The sequence below is a fragment of the Anomaloglossus baeobatrachus genome, chromosome 9 (assembly GCF_048569485.1).
Source record: "Anomaloglossus baeobatrachus isolate aAnoBae1 chromosome 9, aAnoBae1.hap1, whole genome shotgun sequence".
Lineage (NCBI taxonomy): Eukaryota > Metazoa > Chordata > Amphibia > Anura > Aromobatidae > Anomaloglossus > Anomaloglossus baeobatrachus.
In genome coordinates, this window is record NC_134361.1 from 99423633 (window position 1) to 99440553 (window position 16921).

Consider the following 16921-nt stretch of genomic DNA (forward strand, 5'->3'; position numbering starts at 1 on the left):
GCACCAAAGGCGGTCAGCGCCGCAGTCCCCGGTGCACTAGCACACCCAGCAATGCTGGAGTGCTGCTGTGCGCGGTCCCCACGGGGACACAGAGTACCTCAAAGATCCAGGGCCCTGTCCCTGATCGATACCCGGCTCCTATCCAGCAGGCTCCTCAGGAGTAGTGGATGGAGCACGGCCTCAGTGCCTGGAGACCGATCCTGGATTCCACTTCACCCAGAGCCCTAAGGGGGATGGGGAAGGAAAACAGCATGTGGGCTCCAGCCTCCGTACCCGCAATGGGTACCTCAACCTTACAACACCGCCGACAAAGAGTGGGGTGAGAAGGGAGCATGCTGGGGGCCCTATATGGGCCCACTTTTCTTCCATCCGAAATAGTCAGCAGCTGCTGCTGACTAATCTGTGGAGCTATGTGTGCAGGTCTGCCTCCTTCGCACAAAGCAAAAAACTGAGGATCCCGTGAGAGCACGGGGGGTGTATAGGCAGAAGGGGAGGGGCTTAACACTTTTAAGTGTAATACTTTGTGCAGCCTCCGGAGGCATAGCCTATACACCCAATTGTCTGGGTCTCCCAATAGAGCGACAAAGAAAATGTATGGGGGGGCCATCATACTTGTGTGAGGGGCTGTGGGGCCATAATAATGTATGGGGGGACCATCATACTTGTGGGAGGGCCTGTGGGGCCATAATAATGTATGGGGGGGCCATTATACTTGTGTGAGGGGCTGTGGGGCCATAATAATGTATGGGGGGGCCATCATACTTGTGTGAGGGGCTGTGGGGCCATAATAATGTATGGGGCAGGGCCATCATACTTGTGTGAAGGGCTGTGGGGCCATAATAATGTATGGGAGGACATCATACTTGTGTGAGGGACTGTGGGGCCATAATGTATGGGGGGGGGCCATCATACTTGTGTGAGGGGCTGTGGGGCTATAATAATGAACATACTTGTGTGAAGGGCTGTGGGGCTATAATAATGTATGGGGGGGGGGGACATCATACTGGTGGGTGGGCCCTTTTCCTGACAGCCTCTATGCTTTGTGACTTTAAGTAAAGGAGCGGTCAGTGAAGCAAGAGAAGGCGGCGTGGGTGGGTAAATAGAGCTGGAGTGACACAGGCTTCAGATCTACAGTGGTTTTTCAGCTTAATTTGCATATCAACTGAAAAAAACAACAGAGCCATCGTTCACTAACGAGCCCCTCTTGTTTATAGCAATGTATCAATAAGAACTTCTTTTAAATCCCATTTTTGAGATCTCCTGGTTAAAAAGAGGTGGGTTTTTTTCCTAAACGAAAAGATTATGTTCTTTGTGAAATGGTGTAAACAACATTGTATTGCTTATTCATGTAACAAAAAACGCTGAGGTCTCAGTGAGGGATCCAAAAGAATTGACGGATTAAAGAGGTGGAAGTAATATTTAGTTATTCATACACACTGTTATTATTCCACTATATAAGCATGGTTAGCAACACCTAATAGTCAGCGAAGCGTTAACTCACCAGTATAATACACGCCATAACAGCAAATGTAACTTCTGACATCGCCAATTAGAGAAGTGCACATACCTGCGATACAGGGGCTCCACTGTGACATGGATCAGGTGGCACAGCGCTAATGCAATGGGCTTATGTGACGTGGCATAAAAAGGAGGCATCTGATCCATTATGTTCTGCGCGTGCTGCCAGTCTCCAATCTTTAGCAGAGCTTCCAATAATCCAAGCTTCTGATTGTCAGGAGCCTGAAAAGCAAATTGGACACAAATAAGTAAACAAGGTTTAACCAAGCGCGCATTCACACCTGACTTAGGGGTACTTTGTAGCGATGTCGCACGCGATAGTCCCCGCCCCCATCGCAGATGCAATATCTTGTGATAGCTGCCGAACACTATCGCTACAGCAGCTTCACATGCACTTACCTGCCCTGTGACGTTGCTCTGGCCGGCAACCCGCCTTCTTCCTAAGGGGGCGGGTCGTGCGGCGTCACAGCGACGTCACCCGGCAGGCGGCCAATAGAAGCGGAGGGGTGGAGATGAGCGGGACGTAAACATCCCGCCCACCTCCTTCCTTCCTCATTGCAGCCGGGACACAGTTAAAGAGAAGTTCCTCGCTCCTGCGGCTTCATACACAGAGATGTGTGCTGCCGCAGGAACGAGGAACAACATCGTATCTCCTATTGGTGTGACATTATGAAAATGACCGACACTACACAGATCACTGATTTTCGACGCTTTTGCAATCGCTTATCGGTGGTTCTAGGCTTTACACGTTGCGACATAGTTACTGGCGCCGGATGTGCGTCACTTTCGATTTGACCCAGACGAGATCGCAGTAGCGATGTCACAATGTGCAAAGTACCCCTTACAGTTCTCTAGAGCTGCAGCCCATGCTAATACAGAGTGTAAATGCTGCAGGGTATCATCCATACAATCTGATGTGATTACATTCCATTTTTATCTTTATGTTTGAAGCCTGAAATGTGGAAAAAGGTTGAAAACTTCAATGGCGCTGAATACTTTCGCAAGGCACGGTATATGTCAAATATGGGACCCAAGTAATAGTATTCATATAGCAATAACAATACATATTAAAATACTGTTATATGGGCCCAAAAGTTAAACTCCAGTACAAATTACCCCGTAAAGAAGCGAGCAAAGGCTGAATAAATTATGCCAAAATAAACTTTGTGACCAAAAAGGTGTTAAAATAATAAATCAAAACTTTTACAAACTATTTAAGACGACTTTCCTAAAAAGTGGAAAGGGCATCAAAACAAGAAATCAGCAGAAGTAATAAATAAGCCGGGATGTTGGGTAGTAATGAACAGTCTTTGTAAGTTAATAATTTCACCGCTGAGCAGATCAAATTATGCAGCCTTCAACAATAAAATATGAATTAGGATTCCGGTTCTGCTCATTTGTGCTGCCTCTTGAGTATCGCTCTGCAATTTTATTTACATTCACGGCACTAAACTAAACAAAGCATGAAATCATTCTGCACAATCCAATTTAAAAGAAAACTTAAGGAAAAGTATCAGAATAATACTACAGGCAGAAAGCACCACAGGCAAATGGATCGTGTATAATTGAGGTTTTGTTTGCATATAACCATTGCCATTAGCAAAACAACCGTAAGAATGGAGAATGAATGATACTCCGGAATTAGCAGCAAAAAGGACATGGGTTTACAATTACAGCATCGCTTTACCATTGTTCATCTTCCTATGAAGGAAAGTCCAGAGACACTATTCCATTATTCCACACATACTTCAATGTGCAAACAATCAATCCAATAATCAATAATAATGGTCTAAAAATCAGTAACACTTTATACACAGAGACATCTTTATTCATTTTCGACCAAAGTATGTCTTTCATTTTAAGCATACAAAAAATTTGGCTAAAAGCCTCTAATGATAATCTCCAGCTGATTAAACAGTGATTTTATCAAAATTACACTAAGCAGCCCAGTAAGTGACACATTGCTGGAATCAGGATCTCCGCCTCTACTATGTTGCTATCATGGCATTGCAGTGCATTCATTTTAGTATTTTTAAATTGCTTTTTTTCAGGCAGGTTACAGAGCAGACTCTCAAGAAAAAGAGATTGTATACACATACCCAGTGGCGTAACTAGAAATCGATGGGCCCCAGTGCAAAATTTGGATCTAGGCCCCCTCCTCCAGCTTTATGTTCTGCTATCCATCTTGTTCTCAGCACCCAGCTTTCCCATGCTCTGCTATCCATCTTTACCTCAGCACCCAGCTTTCCCATGCTCTGCTATACATCTTTACCTCAGCACCCAGCTTTCCCATGCTCTGCTATCCATCTTTACCTCAGTACCAAGCTTACTCATGCTCTTCTATACATCTTTACCTCAGCACCCAGCTTACTCATGCTCTGCTATCCATCTTGTTCTCAGCACCCAGCTTTCCCATGCTCTGCTATACATCTTTACCTCAGTACCCAGCTTACTCATGCTCTTCTATACATCTTTACCTCAGCATCCAGCTTTCCCATGCTCTACTATACATCTTTACCTCAGCATCCAGCTTTCCCATGCTCTTCTATACATCTTTACCTCAGCACCCACTTTTTCCATGATTTCAGAACATGGGAAAGTGGAGTGCCAAGAGAAAGATGTATAGCTACCAGCTTTCCAATCCCCTGCTTTTATCTCCCATGCTGGTACTACATGGCCCCCATCCTGCTACATATGATCCCCATCACACAGCACACATTAAAAAAAAAAAAGAGAATTTTGTTACTTACCGTAAATTCTTTTTCTTATAGTTCCATCATGGGAGACCCAGACCATGGGTGTATAGCTACTGCCCCCGGAGGACACACAAAGTTACTACACTCAAAACGTGTAGCTCCTCCCTCCTAGCATATACACCCCCTGCTAGCCAGTCCTAGCCAGTTTAGTGCAAAAGCTGAAGGAGGACATCCACCCACAAGAAGAGACAGAGTAAAATCTGGAAGAACCGGAACCTCTGTCTACAACAATAACAGCCGGTGAAGACACACGGAACAAGAAACCTGCCAACAGGCAATAGGGAGGGTGCTGGGTCTCCCATGACGGAACTATAAGAAAAAGAATTTACGGTAAGTAACAAAATTCTCTTTTTCTTTATCGTTCCTATGGGAGACCCAGACCATGGGACGTTCAAAAGCAGTCCATGGGTGGGAATAAACAGACAACTGAGAAGCAGGCAAACCTAACTTCACAAATGGGCGACAGACGCCGGAAAAATGCGTCTGCCCAAGCCCGCGTCTGCCAAAGCATGAGCATGCCTTGGGTAGTGCTCCGAAAAAGTATGCAGACTAATTCGAGCTGCAGTCTGACAGACCTACTGAGCCGTAACCTGGTGCCTGAAAGCCCAAAAAGGCGCCGACAGGTCTGATCAAATGTGCTCTGATCCCCGGCGGGGAAGGCACTTGAGTACACTTGTAGGTCTCGGAAATGGCCGACCTAAGCCAACGAACTAGGGTCGGCTTAGATGCCGAGAGACCGCTACGCTGACTAGCAGTCAGCACCAGAGAGAGGTGCACCGCCTAATAACGGCGGTGCGAGACACATAGATCCGGAGCGCCCGCACCAGATCCAGGATATGCAACGCTTCCTCAAGCGATGAACAGGAGCCGGACAAAAGGAAGGCAGGAAAATTGCCCCGGATAAGGTGGAAGCAGTAACCACCTTAGGGAAAAAAGTCCTGAGTCGGACGAAGACCACCTTGTCTTGATGCAAAAGACCAAAAAAAGGGGGTGACTCCGAGAGAGTGCAGCCAGAACTCTCTGGCGGGAAAATATAGCCACTAGAAAGAATACTTTCTGTGAAAGATGAAACAAAGAAACCTCCCCAAGAGGCGCAAAGGGGGTTTTCCGGGAACCGGGAGGACCGGATTAAGGTCCCAGGGCTCCATAGGCCGCCGGAAAGGCGGAATGATGTTGAGATGCGCCCTCAAAGGAGCGCACCGGAGCCAGCCGGATGATACGCCGCTGGCACATACTGACAGAGCCGAGACCTGTCCCTTAATGAGGGATAGTCTTATCTGTAGACCGGACTGTGGAAGGGACAGGAGGGTCGGCAAGTCCAAAAAGGTCAAAGGACACTTTGGAGCTCGAGTCATAGCGGAGATGACTTCAGGAAGGATATCAGAAGTCGCCAAGATCCAGGACTCAAGAGCTACGCCGTCAATCTGAGAATTCAGAATTCTGACGGAAAAAACGGACCTTTTGAGAAAAGGTCTGAACGGTCCGGAAGATGCCATGGCAACCCAACGGACAGAAGGAGCAGGTCAGAGTACCAAGCCTGCCTGGGTCAGTCTGGAGTATGAGAATGACCCGACGGCCCCCTTTACTGATCTTGCGCAGGACTCTGAACAAGAGGTAGAGGGTGAAATACGTAAAGAGACGAAGCTGGGATCAAACATGAACCAGTGTGTCTACCGCAAAACCTGAGGATTGTGGACCACGGTTGGACAGCTGAAAGAGTCTGCCTCGCAGTTTTCACATCTAGGATGTGGGCTGCGGATACAGTGGACTAGGAGTCCCTTGTCCACTGAAGAATGTTGAGCCGCCAAGATTGCCAGGCGGCTGAGTGACCCGCCCTGGAAGCTGATGTAGGAAAACGCTGTCACGTTGTCCGACTGGACTCGAATGTGCCTAGCCGCCAACAGATGGTGAAGGCTTAGAGAGCTAGAAATACAGCTCTGATTTCCAGCACATTGATCCAGAGGGCTGATTCGGACAGAGTCCAAGCGCCCTGCGCTCCACGGTGGAGATATACTGCTCCCAAGGCGGATAGGCTAGCATCCTGGTGAGGATCACCCGGGACGGGGCCAGGAAGGAGCGCCCCTGAGACAGAGTGGCCGAAGCCACCACTGAAACGAGCCCCTGGTCAGTGGCGAAGCCACCACCCCGTGGGAGGAGGGAGTTCGCTTGTACAGCGGAAAACATCCAGTCTCAGAGGACGCAGGAGGAACTGGGCAAGGAATCGCTTCCATTGACGCCACCGTCTGACCAGCACCTGTATATGGTGTCTGATAGAACGACGTCGACCGCCAGCGGAGGGACTACTGATCGACTAAGAGCAGCTTCACAAGTGCCGACAGAGTCTCAAGAAGGCCGTCCAGGGCAAAAGATCACTGCAAATCCCTAGGGGTGCAGGACCTTAATCACAGCTGCCCCAATGAGAATACTCGAGGGGCCGTGGCTAACCCCAAGGGAAGAGCCACGAATTAGACCACTCCGATTGTCAAAACGTAGTCAACGCTGGTGTGAAACTGCGATTGACTCCTGCAGATAGGCATCTCTGATGCCGATGGCTGCTAGGGAATCTCCTTGGGTTCTTGATTGATCCGGTGAAAAACACACGGAACAAAACCGAGACTCCATGTGAAAACGCCACACCTGACTATGCTTGAAAAGCTAAAGATCCAGGTCGGAAGGCACCGCCCTCTTCGGGGACTAGTAATAGATTTAAGCAAAAATCTCAGAACCGTTCCCAGTCGGGAACCGGTACAATTACTCCATTGGCCTGCAAGAAATGCCACGGCCTGTGAGAAGGCGGCGGCCTTGGAGCCGGGAGGAGTTGACAGAAAAGAAGGGAATTTTGTTTACTTACCGTAAATTCCTTTTCTTCTAGCTCCAATTGGGAGACCCAGACAATTGGGTGTATAGCTATTGCCTCCGGAGGCCACACAAAGTATTACACTCAAAAGTGTAAGGCCCCTCCCCTTCTGGCTATACACCCCCAGTGGGATCACTGGCTCATCAGTTTTAGTGCCAAAGCAAGAAGGAGGAAAGCCAATAACAGGTTTAAGGACCAATTCAATCCGAGGAACATCGGAGAACTGAAACCATTCCACATTAACAACATGTGTACCCGAAAAAACCTAAAAAAAACCCCGAGAAAACAGGGCGGGTGCTGGGTCTCCCAATTGGAGCTAGAAGAAAAGGAATTTACGGTAAGTAAACAAAATTCCCTTCTTCTTTGTCGCTCCATTGGGAGACCCAGACAATTGGGATGTCCAAAAGCAATCCCTGGGTGGGTAAAAGAATACCTCATGATAGGGCCGTCAAACGGCCCTCTCCTACAGGTGGCCAACCGCCGCCTGAATGACTTATCTACCTAGGCTGGCGTCTGCCGAAGCGTAGGTATGCATCTGATAATGCTTGGTAAAAGTAAGTAGACTCGACCAGGTGGGTGCCTGACACACCTGCTGAGCCGTAGCCTGGTGCCGTAATGCCCAGGACGCACCCACGGCTCTGGTAGAATGGGCCTTCAGCCCTGAAGGAACCGGAAGCCCAGTAGAACTGTAGGTTTCAAGAATTGGTTCCTCGATCCTCCGAGCCAGGGTGGATCTGGAAGCTTGCGACTCTTTACGCCGACCAGCGACAAGGACAAGAGTGCATCCGTGTAGAACCTGAGTGCTCTCACCAGATCCAACAGCTGCAAATCTTTCTGAAGTTGGTGGACTGGATGAGGACACAAAGAAGGTGAGGTGATATCTTGATTGAGATGAGAGTGGGATACCACCTTATGGAGAAATCCCGGAATCGGGCGCAGAACTACCTTGTCCTGGTAAAGGACCAGGAAGTAAGATTTGTATGAGAGCGTTACTAGCTCGAAAACTTCTCCTAAGAGCCGTGACCGTACTAGAGAGGCCACTTCCCGTGAAAGGTGGGAAAGGGAAAATCTTTCCTAGGCTCGAAAGGCGGCTTCTTAAGAGCAATTAGAACCTTGTTCAGATCCCAGGGCTCTAACGGCCGCTTGTACGGAGTGCTGAGAAGACAAACTCCCTGCAGGAACGTGCGTACCTGCGGAAGTCGTGCTAGGCGTTTCTGAAAAAATACAGATAGCGCTGAGACTTGTCCCGAGAGGGAGCTGAGCGACAACCCATTTTCCAACCTAGATTGCAGGAAGGAAGGAAACATAGACGATGGAACCGGCTTGGGAGAAACCCCTTGAGCCGAGTACCCAGATAAGAATATCTTCCACATCCTGTGGTCAATCTTGGCGGACGTTGGTATCCTAGTCTGTCCCATGGTGGCAACCACGTCCTGAGATAATCCTGAAGACGCAAGGCTCTAGGACTCAATGCCACACCGTCAGGTTGAGGGTCGCAGAATTCAACTGGAAAAATGGAAAAATGGCCCTTGAGACAGCAAGTCTGATCGGTCTGGTAGTGCCTCCGGTTGGCCCACCGTGAGGTACCACCGATTCGAGTACCACGTCATCCTCGGCCAATGGAGCGACGAGGATGGCGCGGCGGCAGTCGGGCCTGAACTTGCGCAGCACTCTGGGCAACAATGCCAGCGGCGTGACCCATAAGGTAGCTAGAACTGCGACCAATGCGGAACTAAGGCGTTCGCCGCCAGAGATCGAAGATTGTGAGACCGTGCCATGAAGCCAGGACGATGTTGTTGTGCCGTGACGCCATTAGGTCGACGTCCGGCATCTGTCAGCGGCGACAGATCTTGAGGAGACCATACGCCTGCGTCCATACCCTGGCGACTGAGGAAGTCTGCTTCCCAGTCTTCCCCTGGGATGTGAACCGAGGATACGGTGAATGCCGTGCCTTCCACCCACGTCAGAATCTGCCGGATTTCCTGGAAGGCTTGCCGGCTGCGTGTTCTTCCTTGGTGGTAAATGTATGCCACCGCTGTGGAGTTGTCCGATTGAATTCGGATTTGCTTGCTTTCCAGCCACTGCTGGAAGGCTAGTCGAGCAAGATACACTGCTCTGTTTTCCAGAACATTGATCTGAAGGTTGGATTATTTCTGAGTCCAAGTACCTTGAGCCCTGTGGTGGAGAAAAACTGCTCCCCACCCTGATAGACTCACGTCTGTCGTAACTACCACCCAGGATGGGAGTAGGAAGGACCTTGGGAAGTACATGAGGCGTCTCAATGTGTGCGACTGGTCCTTAAAGGAGAGATTGTAGCCTTGTCTGTAGTGAACGCTGTTGATTTAGCGTAAGCTGCACTATCGCTGAGAGAGTATGAAACTCCATGCCTAGATATGGTAGCGATTGGGTCAGGGTCGGATCTGACATTGAAAGTTGATGATCCACCCAAAACTCTGGAGAGTCTCCAGCGCAACATACGGGCAGTGTTCCCTAAGAGGGTGCCTTGACCAGGAAATCGTCCAAATACGGGATCACAGAGTGACCTTGAGAGTGCAGAACTGTCACTACTGCTGCCATGAACTTGGCGAAGACCCGTGGGGCTGTCGCCAGCAGGAAGGAAGAGTTACGAACAGAAGGTGTTCGTTTCCTATAACGAAGCGCAGAAACGCTGGTGCTCTGGATCAATCTGCACGTGGAGATAAGCATCCTGTCTATTGATGCTAGGAAACCTCCTTGGGACATTGAGGCGATGACGGAGCGGAGTATTCCATCCAGAACCGCCTGGTGCTCACGAGCTTGTTGAGCCGTTTTAGATCCAGAACGGGACGGAACGACCCGTCCTTTTTTGGCACCCGAAATAAATTGGGGCAAAAACCGTGACCTTGGTCCTGAAGAGAAACGTAGTCACCACTCCTTCTGCCTATAAAGTGCCCATCGTTTGCAGAAGCGCAACGGCTCGGCCGGGAGGTGGGGAAGTTCTGAAGAATCGAGTTGGAGGACGAACTAAACTCTATCCTGTACCCGTGAGACAGAATGTCTCTCCCCCAACGGCCATTGACCTATGGCAGTTAAATATCGCCAAGGCGGGAGAGCCTGCTACCGAGCGCGGATGCGAAGAGAGGAGGCTGCAAGTCCTGAGGAAGCCGCCTTGGAAGCGGGTTTTCAGACTGTCTGTTTTGGGCGTGACTGAGCCCGCCACGAATCTGAGCTCCTCTGATCTTTTTGAGTCCTTTTGGACGAGGGGACCCCTGCTCTGTTGGGGTTTGTTTGTCTGGGCTGAGGTAAGGATGAATCTTTACCCTTGGAGTGTTTAATGATTTCATCCAAACGCCCACCAAACAGTCGTTCCGCAGAAAAAAACAAACTGGTTAAGTACTTTTTTGGAAGCAAAATCTGCCTTCCATTCACTTAACGACCAGGGTCTGCGTAAAAACACGGAGTGAGCAGACGCCTCTGTCGTACGGCTCGTAGAGTGTAGGACAGGCGTGATCGCGTAAGACGCAAATGCAAACATTTGAGAGGTTAAGGATGCCACCTGCGGTACAGATGTACGTGTGACTGTGTCCATCTGTGTAAGACAAGCTGAAATGGCTTGGAGTGCCTCTATGGCTGCGAATGCTGGAGCCAACGGCGCGCCTACAGCCTCATAGGTGGATTTCGACCAGAGATCTATCTGTCTGTCAGCGGCATCTGTAAGTGGAACCCCATCTTCCACTGCAATTATGGATCTAGCCACAAGCCTGGAGAGTGGAGGATGTCCCTTGGGACACTGGGTCCAGCCCTTGACCACGTCAGGGGCAGGGATAACGTGTATCTTATGCTGCTTGGAGAATCGCTTATCTGGATAAGCGTGGTGTTTTTGGACTATCTCTCTGAAGGCAGAGTGGTCCAGAAAAATACCTAATTTACGCTTGGGATACCTGAAATAGAATTTCTCCTGCCGTACAGCTGGCTCCTTCACAGGAGGAGCTGAGGGAGAAATGACCAACATTCTATTGATGGACGCTATAAGATAATACACTATGGCGTCCCCATCAGGTGTACCGAGATTGAGAGCGGTCTCAGGATAAGACTCCTGAGCAGCTATCTCCGCTTCAGCACCCAGAGAGTCCACCTGCGGGACCCTGACCAGTGCGATGAAACTGAGGGCCGTTCAGCGAGCCCGCTTAGGCTGTCTGGGACTGTCGTCCGTGTCAGAGCCGTGACTCTGGGATGCACGTGACCCCCCCGGAGCTGTAATTGTTCACACTGAGGGGGACCATGGATCAATGATTCAACAGTGCTCATGGTGTGAGAGCCTTGTCTGGACTGCAAGGCTTCTTGTATCACAGCCATAGTCTCAGAAAATCTGTCAGTAAACACTGCAGACTTCATCCCCAGCCTCTGGATCATTAGCAGAGACTCCGGCTGAGTTGCATACAATGGGGGTGTATGTAACCTGCCGGCCATATAGCCGTACCTGCTGTACCGGCTGCATGGAAAACATGTGCTTCTGCACCTCTGTTTTCCACAGACAGTATGCTCTAATCTCCTCCGCACAATAAGGAGGATATATACAAAAGTACGACCAAAACAGTGCAATGCATAGCGTAGAAGCATATATCTCAATGCACTTTGGCACTAGTGGGGTTAGCACCACAAGTGCTGATTAACGCCTGCTCACAGCGATTGTGTGAACCTCAGAATCCCTGTCAGGGTGTTCCCACACTTGTCTGTTTTATCGCTATAGAAAGAACTGACAATAATGGCTGCCGGCGTCCTGTGTTAGAGAAGGAAGCCGTGGGCGTGCTTGAGAAAGTGCGGGAATCCGGTTTCACAGTGCACACAGTGAGAGGGGTGGAGTATGCAAAACATACTCCAGCTCTCCGGGCTGCCGTGATGTGCAGCGTCACGCCCCTACCCTGACTGGCAGGCCTGTGGGCGTTAACGAACGAACTAGGCCGCAAAAGCCGGGGACTCGATTTATAAGCGCGGCCGCCGTAAAAGCGCGGCCAGCGCGGAAGTCCCCGGCGCACCACAAGTCCCAGCCGCGTCGCAGTCCCAGCGGCCGGCGCGACCGTTCTACATAAGTCTGCCCACTCAGCTAAGCTGAAGTGAGACAATGGCACAAGCGCAGCAGCGCTGATGTCCCCGGCGCACTAACACACCCAGCAATGCTGCGGTGTGCGTGCGAAATGCACGGGGACACAGAGTACCTTGAGGAAGCAGGGCCATGTCCCTGATGTACTCCGCTCCATATCCAGCGTCTTCTCCAGGGGCTGCAGATGGAGCACGGTCTCAGTGCCTGGAGACCGTTAAAATCCCACTTCGCCCAGAGCCCTGTAACAGGGATGGGGAAGGAATCAGCATGTGGGCTCCAGCCTCCGTACCCGCAATGGGTACCTCAACCTTAACAAACACCTCCGACATAAAGTGGGGTGAGAAGGGAGCATGCTGGGAGCCCTGTATGGGCCCTCTTTTCTTCCATCCGACATAGTCAGCAGCTGCTGCTGACTAAACAGTGGAGCTATGTGTGGATGTCTGACCTCCTTGCACAAAGCATGAAAACTGGTGAGCCAGTGATCCCACTGGGGGTGTATAGCCAGAAGGGGAGGGGCCTTACACTTTTGAGTGTAATACTTTGTGTGGCCTCCGGAGGCAATAGCTATACACCCAATTGTCTGGGTCTCCCAATGGAGCGACAAAGAAAATCTGTTTGGCGGGTGGACAGAATTCCATCCTGTAGCCATGGGAGATATAATCCCGCCCCCACTGAACGGACACGTGTTAGAACCCTACGTCGCCAAGTGGAGAGAGCCTGCCCCCGACCAAGGAGGTTGTTGGCGTGGCTAGATAGCTCGGAGGAAGCTGACTCAGTGGCAGCATCTCCTGCGGTCTTCTGAAGACGCAGCTACGAGCCATTTGGTTCTATGAACCTAGGCCGAGCTAGAGGACGATCAGATGGAGGAACGGAAACCACCGAAACCTCAACTGATTCCTGCCCTGGACAGGTTCCCTGGTTTAGGTTTGTGGCAAGGAAGAACACTCCCCGCCAAGAGCTTCCTTAATTTCATCCAGTTGGTTCCGAGGAAACTGGTCCCTCCGAAGCCACAGGGGCCTGCGGATAGCGAGGAAAGTAACCAAGACCACCGCCGTGCGGTGTCCAGCATGGCAGACCTGGCAGAGGATGAAAAGACTGAAGTTCAGGCAACCGTTTTGGGCATAGAGTCCCTGTGAGGGAATGCATCTCCTCCAGAAAAGCAGAGAAGGTACAAAAAAACCCGAATGCTGTAAAGCTGAGGAGAACGAAGCTCCTGCCGCCCCCATACCGACTTGGCCAAAAGGACAACCGGGCGGACCGCAAAACCTTAAGTGAAGAGCCATCAGCCACTGACATAACGGTCCGGGCTGAGCCACCTGAGGTGAATGAGCCCACTTCTTGACCACCATTGGTGGACAGGGGAAACAGTCCTCAGAATCACGCTTCATGGGAAGCGACTGTCAGAGCGGACCCTGGGCTGGTCACAGGGGTCTGAAAACTGGAGTGGTTAAGGAACACACGTTGTGTTCACCTAGATAAGGTAATTCCGGCGGATTGAGGTCCAGTACAAAATTAATGTACCGTGGATCCTTATAGAGGTGCCGTCAGCCACTGATACAACTATCCGGGCTGAAAGTCTAGACACCGGAGTGGCCACCCTTGGCGAATGAGTACACTCCTTGACCACCTCTGATGGGAGGGGGAGACAGGCAGCAGAACCCCGCTGTGGGGTCTGCAGGACAGGCTGTGGGCTTGGACGCAGCGGGCTGAAAACTGGAGTGGTTAAGGAACACACTCCTCGTCCTGTTAAAGGTATACTGATGCCTTTCTGCCAGCGGGGAATACTCCCCTGATACAGGCGGATGGATGTCCAGTACAAGTATAATGGACGCAATCCAATCATTCGCATCTGCGTCACCTACGGACGGATCAATTAAGTAGCGTCCGAGCCCCTGTAGAGACATCCTCCTCGTCCAGTGAGTCAGCTCGTAATCGGAGCTGCGGGACGGGGAGGACAGGGGACCCTGCGTCTCCCTGTCAGGAGGACGGGGTCTGAGCCCAGAAGGAGAGTCCCTTGTGATCTTTGCTGAGCGAGCTGAAGCAGAAAACACCCTGAGAAGGGGGCTGCATGCTCAGCAGATGCCGGGACAGCCGACCCCTGGAAATAGGATTCCCCCAGGGGTCAGTCACCGAAACCGGAGCAGCTGGAGGGACCATTAATGAGCCTCCAAGCTGAGGGTGGTTATGAGCTCGGTACAGCCGTACGAGACTACCTGCAGTGGACAATAAAAACAGCCTGCAGCCTCGCTCTGTGAGACATGCTGCAGAGGTGGGGGCTCTGTCTAGAATGTCTAGAATACCCAAGACAGGGGTTCAGCCTGGGGAGACTCCAGGCTGAGGCACCACCACATAAGAACCATTACAGTGTGGGTCTGTGCCGGTTCAGGCAATATCAGCTTACATGCAGAACATGTAGTGTACAGCCTTGGAGCTTTGCTCCTAGTGTGAGACATGCTGCTGAGGAGGAGGTTCTATAATAAAGAATTAACTCCTTCAGAATGCCCTGAGAGTATATAAAAGTGCACAACCAGAGGTTGTGACTTATCAGGCCGCTATATGAGTGCCCCTTGGATTCCAAGCCTGGACCCCCAGCCAGATATTCACTCCCTCTGCACTGCAGAGCAGCCAGCGCCGACCAGTGTACTAAGAACGCTGAGAAAATGGCGCCAGAGTGAGGGGGAGGGCGGGGGTTAACCCAGGAGCAGGAATCGGAGGGCTAAGGAGATGTACAGGGGAGGGAATCATCTCCTCAAAAAGGAGTGTCCTCCCCTGAGCAGAGCGGCCGGCGGGCGGCGCTGCAGTGTCCCCCTGCATGATTGACATGCAGGGGAACGAAACGAAACTAGGCCGCGGCTGAAGCCGGGGCCTAGAGTTATGCATGCGGCCGACAATCAGGCATCATCGGCGCGGTTCTCAGTAAAAACCGTGGAACCGGCCGGAAACACAGTAAAACGCAGCATTATCAAAGTAAATCACTGTTCCCCCCAATAAAAGTGCCCCACATTGCAGAAGGACCCTCTGAATAACGTCTCTATACTTAGCTTTGAGACGCAGGGCCCAGTCCCTGGGTGGGGTGGGGGTTCAGTGCTCCGTCCAGCAGGGTCCTGCAAAAGGGCTGCGGATGGAGGCCGGTCTCATGCAAGGCAGTGAGAACCGTGTTGGCTCTAACTTCAAGCCAGAGCCCCTAAGGGATGGTGAAGGAGCGCGGCATGAAGGGCTCCTGCCCTGAAGTCAACCTTAACAGCACCGCCGCCAGGGGGGTGAGAAGGGACATGCCGGGAGTCCAGTGGACCCGCTTTTCTTCCAAATCTTTAGAAAAAATGAAAAATCAAAAAAGGATGCATGTGTGTGTGTGATCCTCCTGACACAAAGCATGAAACTGGCTAGGACTGGCTAGCAGGGGGTGTATATGCTAGGAGGGAGGAGCTACACGTTTTGAGTGTAGTAACTTTGTGTGTCCTCCGGGGGCAGTAGCTATACACCCATGGTCTGGGTCTCCCATAGGAACGATAAAGAAATTAATGATTATACTCACCTTCCCTCCACTCCCCCGGTCTCCTCCTCTGATGCTGGCAACTAACTTTAGCGTGTAATAGGCACAGCACATAAAATCCCTGCCATGCGTGCCCATTTAAACCTGCATCAGCTGCAGACATTCACTGCTCTCCATGCCCAGGATCATGGGCATGGGGAACATTGAATAATCAGGAAGCCGGCGGCTGGGTAATCACGTGTGCTGCTATTAAAGAAAACACATTCCCTGCTTTCCACGCCCATAATCCCGCCCACCGCTTTGCACTCAAGCCAGTGCAGTGCAAAGATATGGGCGGGATTATGGGCGTGGAAAGCAGTGAATATGCATTTTCTTATGCAGCAGGCACACATGCTCACCTCAGCACCGGCTGCTGCCTCCTGTGACCCCATGCCGCCGCAGTTTGCAGTGCAGAGAACCAATGGGTATCTGAGCCACGATACTTTTCACCTGGATGCGCGCCCTTGGACACACATCCAGCTGAAGGAAGAGCTGAGGTTGGCTACTAGAGATGAGTACCGTAATATTCGTATTCGCTATACTCGTAACAAGTACTTTGTAATACTCGTGTATTAGTTACGAATAGCGAGTACAATGCAAGTCAATGGGAAATGAGAGTAATTTTCTGCTGGACTCAGAAGTCTGGGGACCTGAGGAAAAGACTGAAATGGATGGGAAAGTGATAAAAGTGATGAGAGTGAATGAGAAGAGCCTAGAGAATATGCCTGCATGCATTTCTGACACATCTGGTTTCTGGGAATGAGGATATCAGAGAATTATGCCACTTATTCTCCCTCTCTCCACTTCATACTCAACGATCACCGACGCAGCGCGGCTGTCACACTGCTCCCGCAGCTTCTCATTCTTCTTCCCTACCCGCTTATTAGCCTCATTACATATTCACTGCTTCTCCCTGTGAGAACCCACCACCACACTGAGTGACAGATCTCTGATTGCAACCAATCACAGCCGCCGGTGGGCGGGTCTATAGCATACAGTAAAAAAGAGAATTTTGTTACTTACCGTAAATTCTTTTTCTTATAGTTCCGACATGGGAGACCCAGACCATGGGTGTATAGCTTCTGCCGCCGGAGGACACACAAAGTACTACACTAAAAGTGTAGCTCCTCCCTCCGAGCATATACACCCCCTGGATGACAAATCTAACCAGTTTAGTG

At 50.8% G+C, this 16921-nt stretch overlaps 1 protein-coding gene across 1 annotated transcript in view; it reads right to left on the reverse strand.

The window, feature by feature from the left end:
* Positions 1–16921, reverse strand: part of THOC2 (THO complex subunit 2) — a 279522-nt gene that overhangs the window by 247546 nt on the left and 15055 nt on the right. The window contains exon 6 of the mRNA XM_075324880.1: positions 1568–1740. Coding sequence (XP_075180995.1) covers positions 1568–1740 — 173 coding nt within the window. The remainder of the gene's footprint in view (positions 1–1567; positions 1741–16921) is intronic.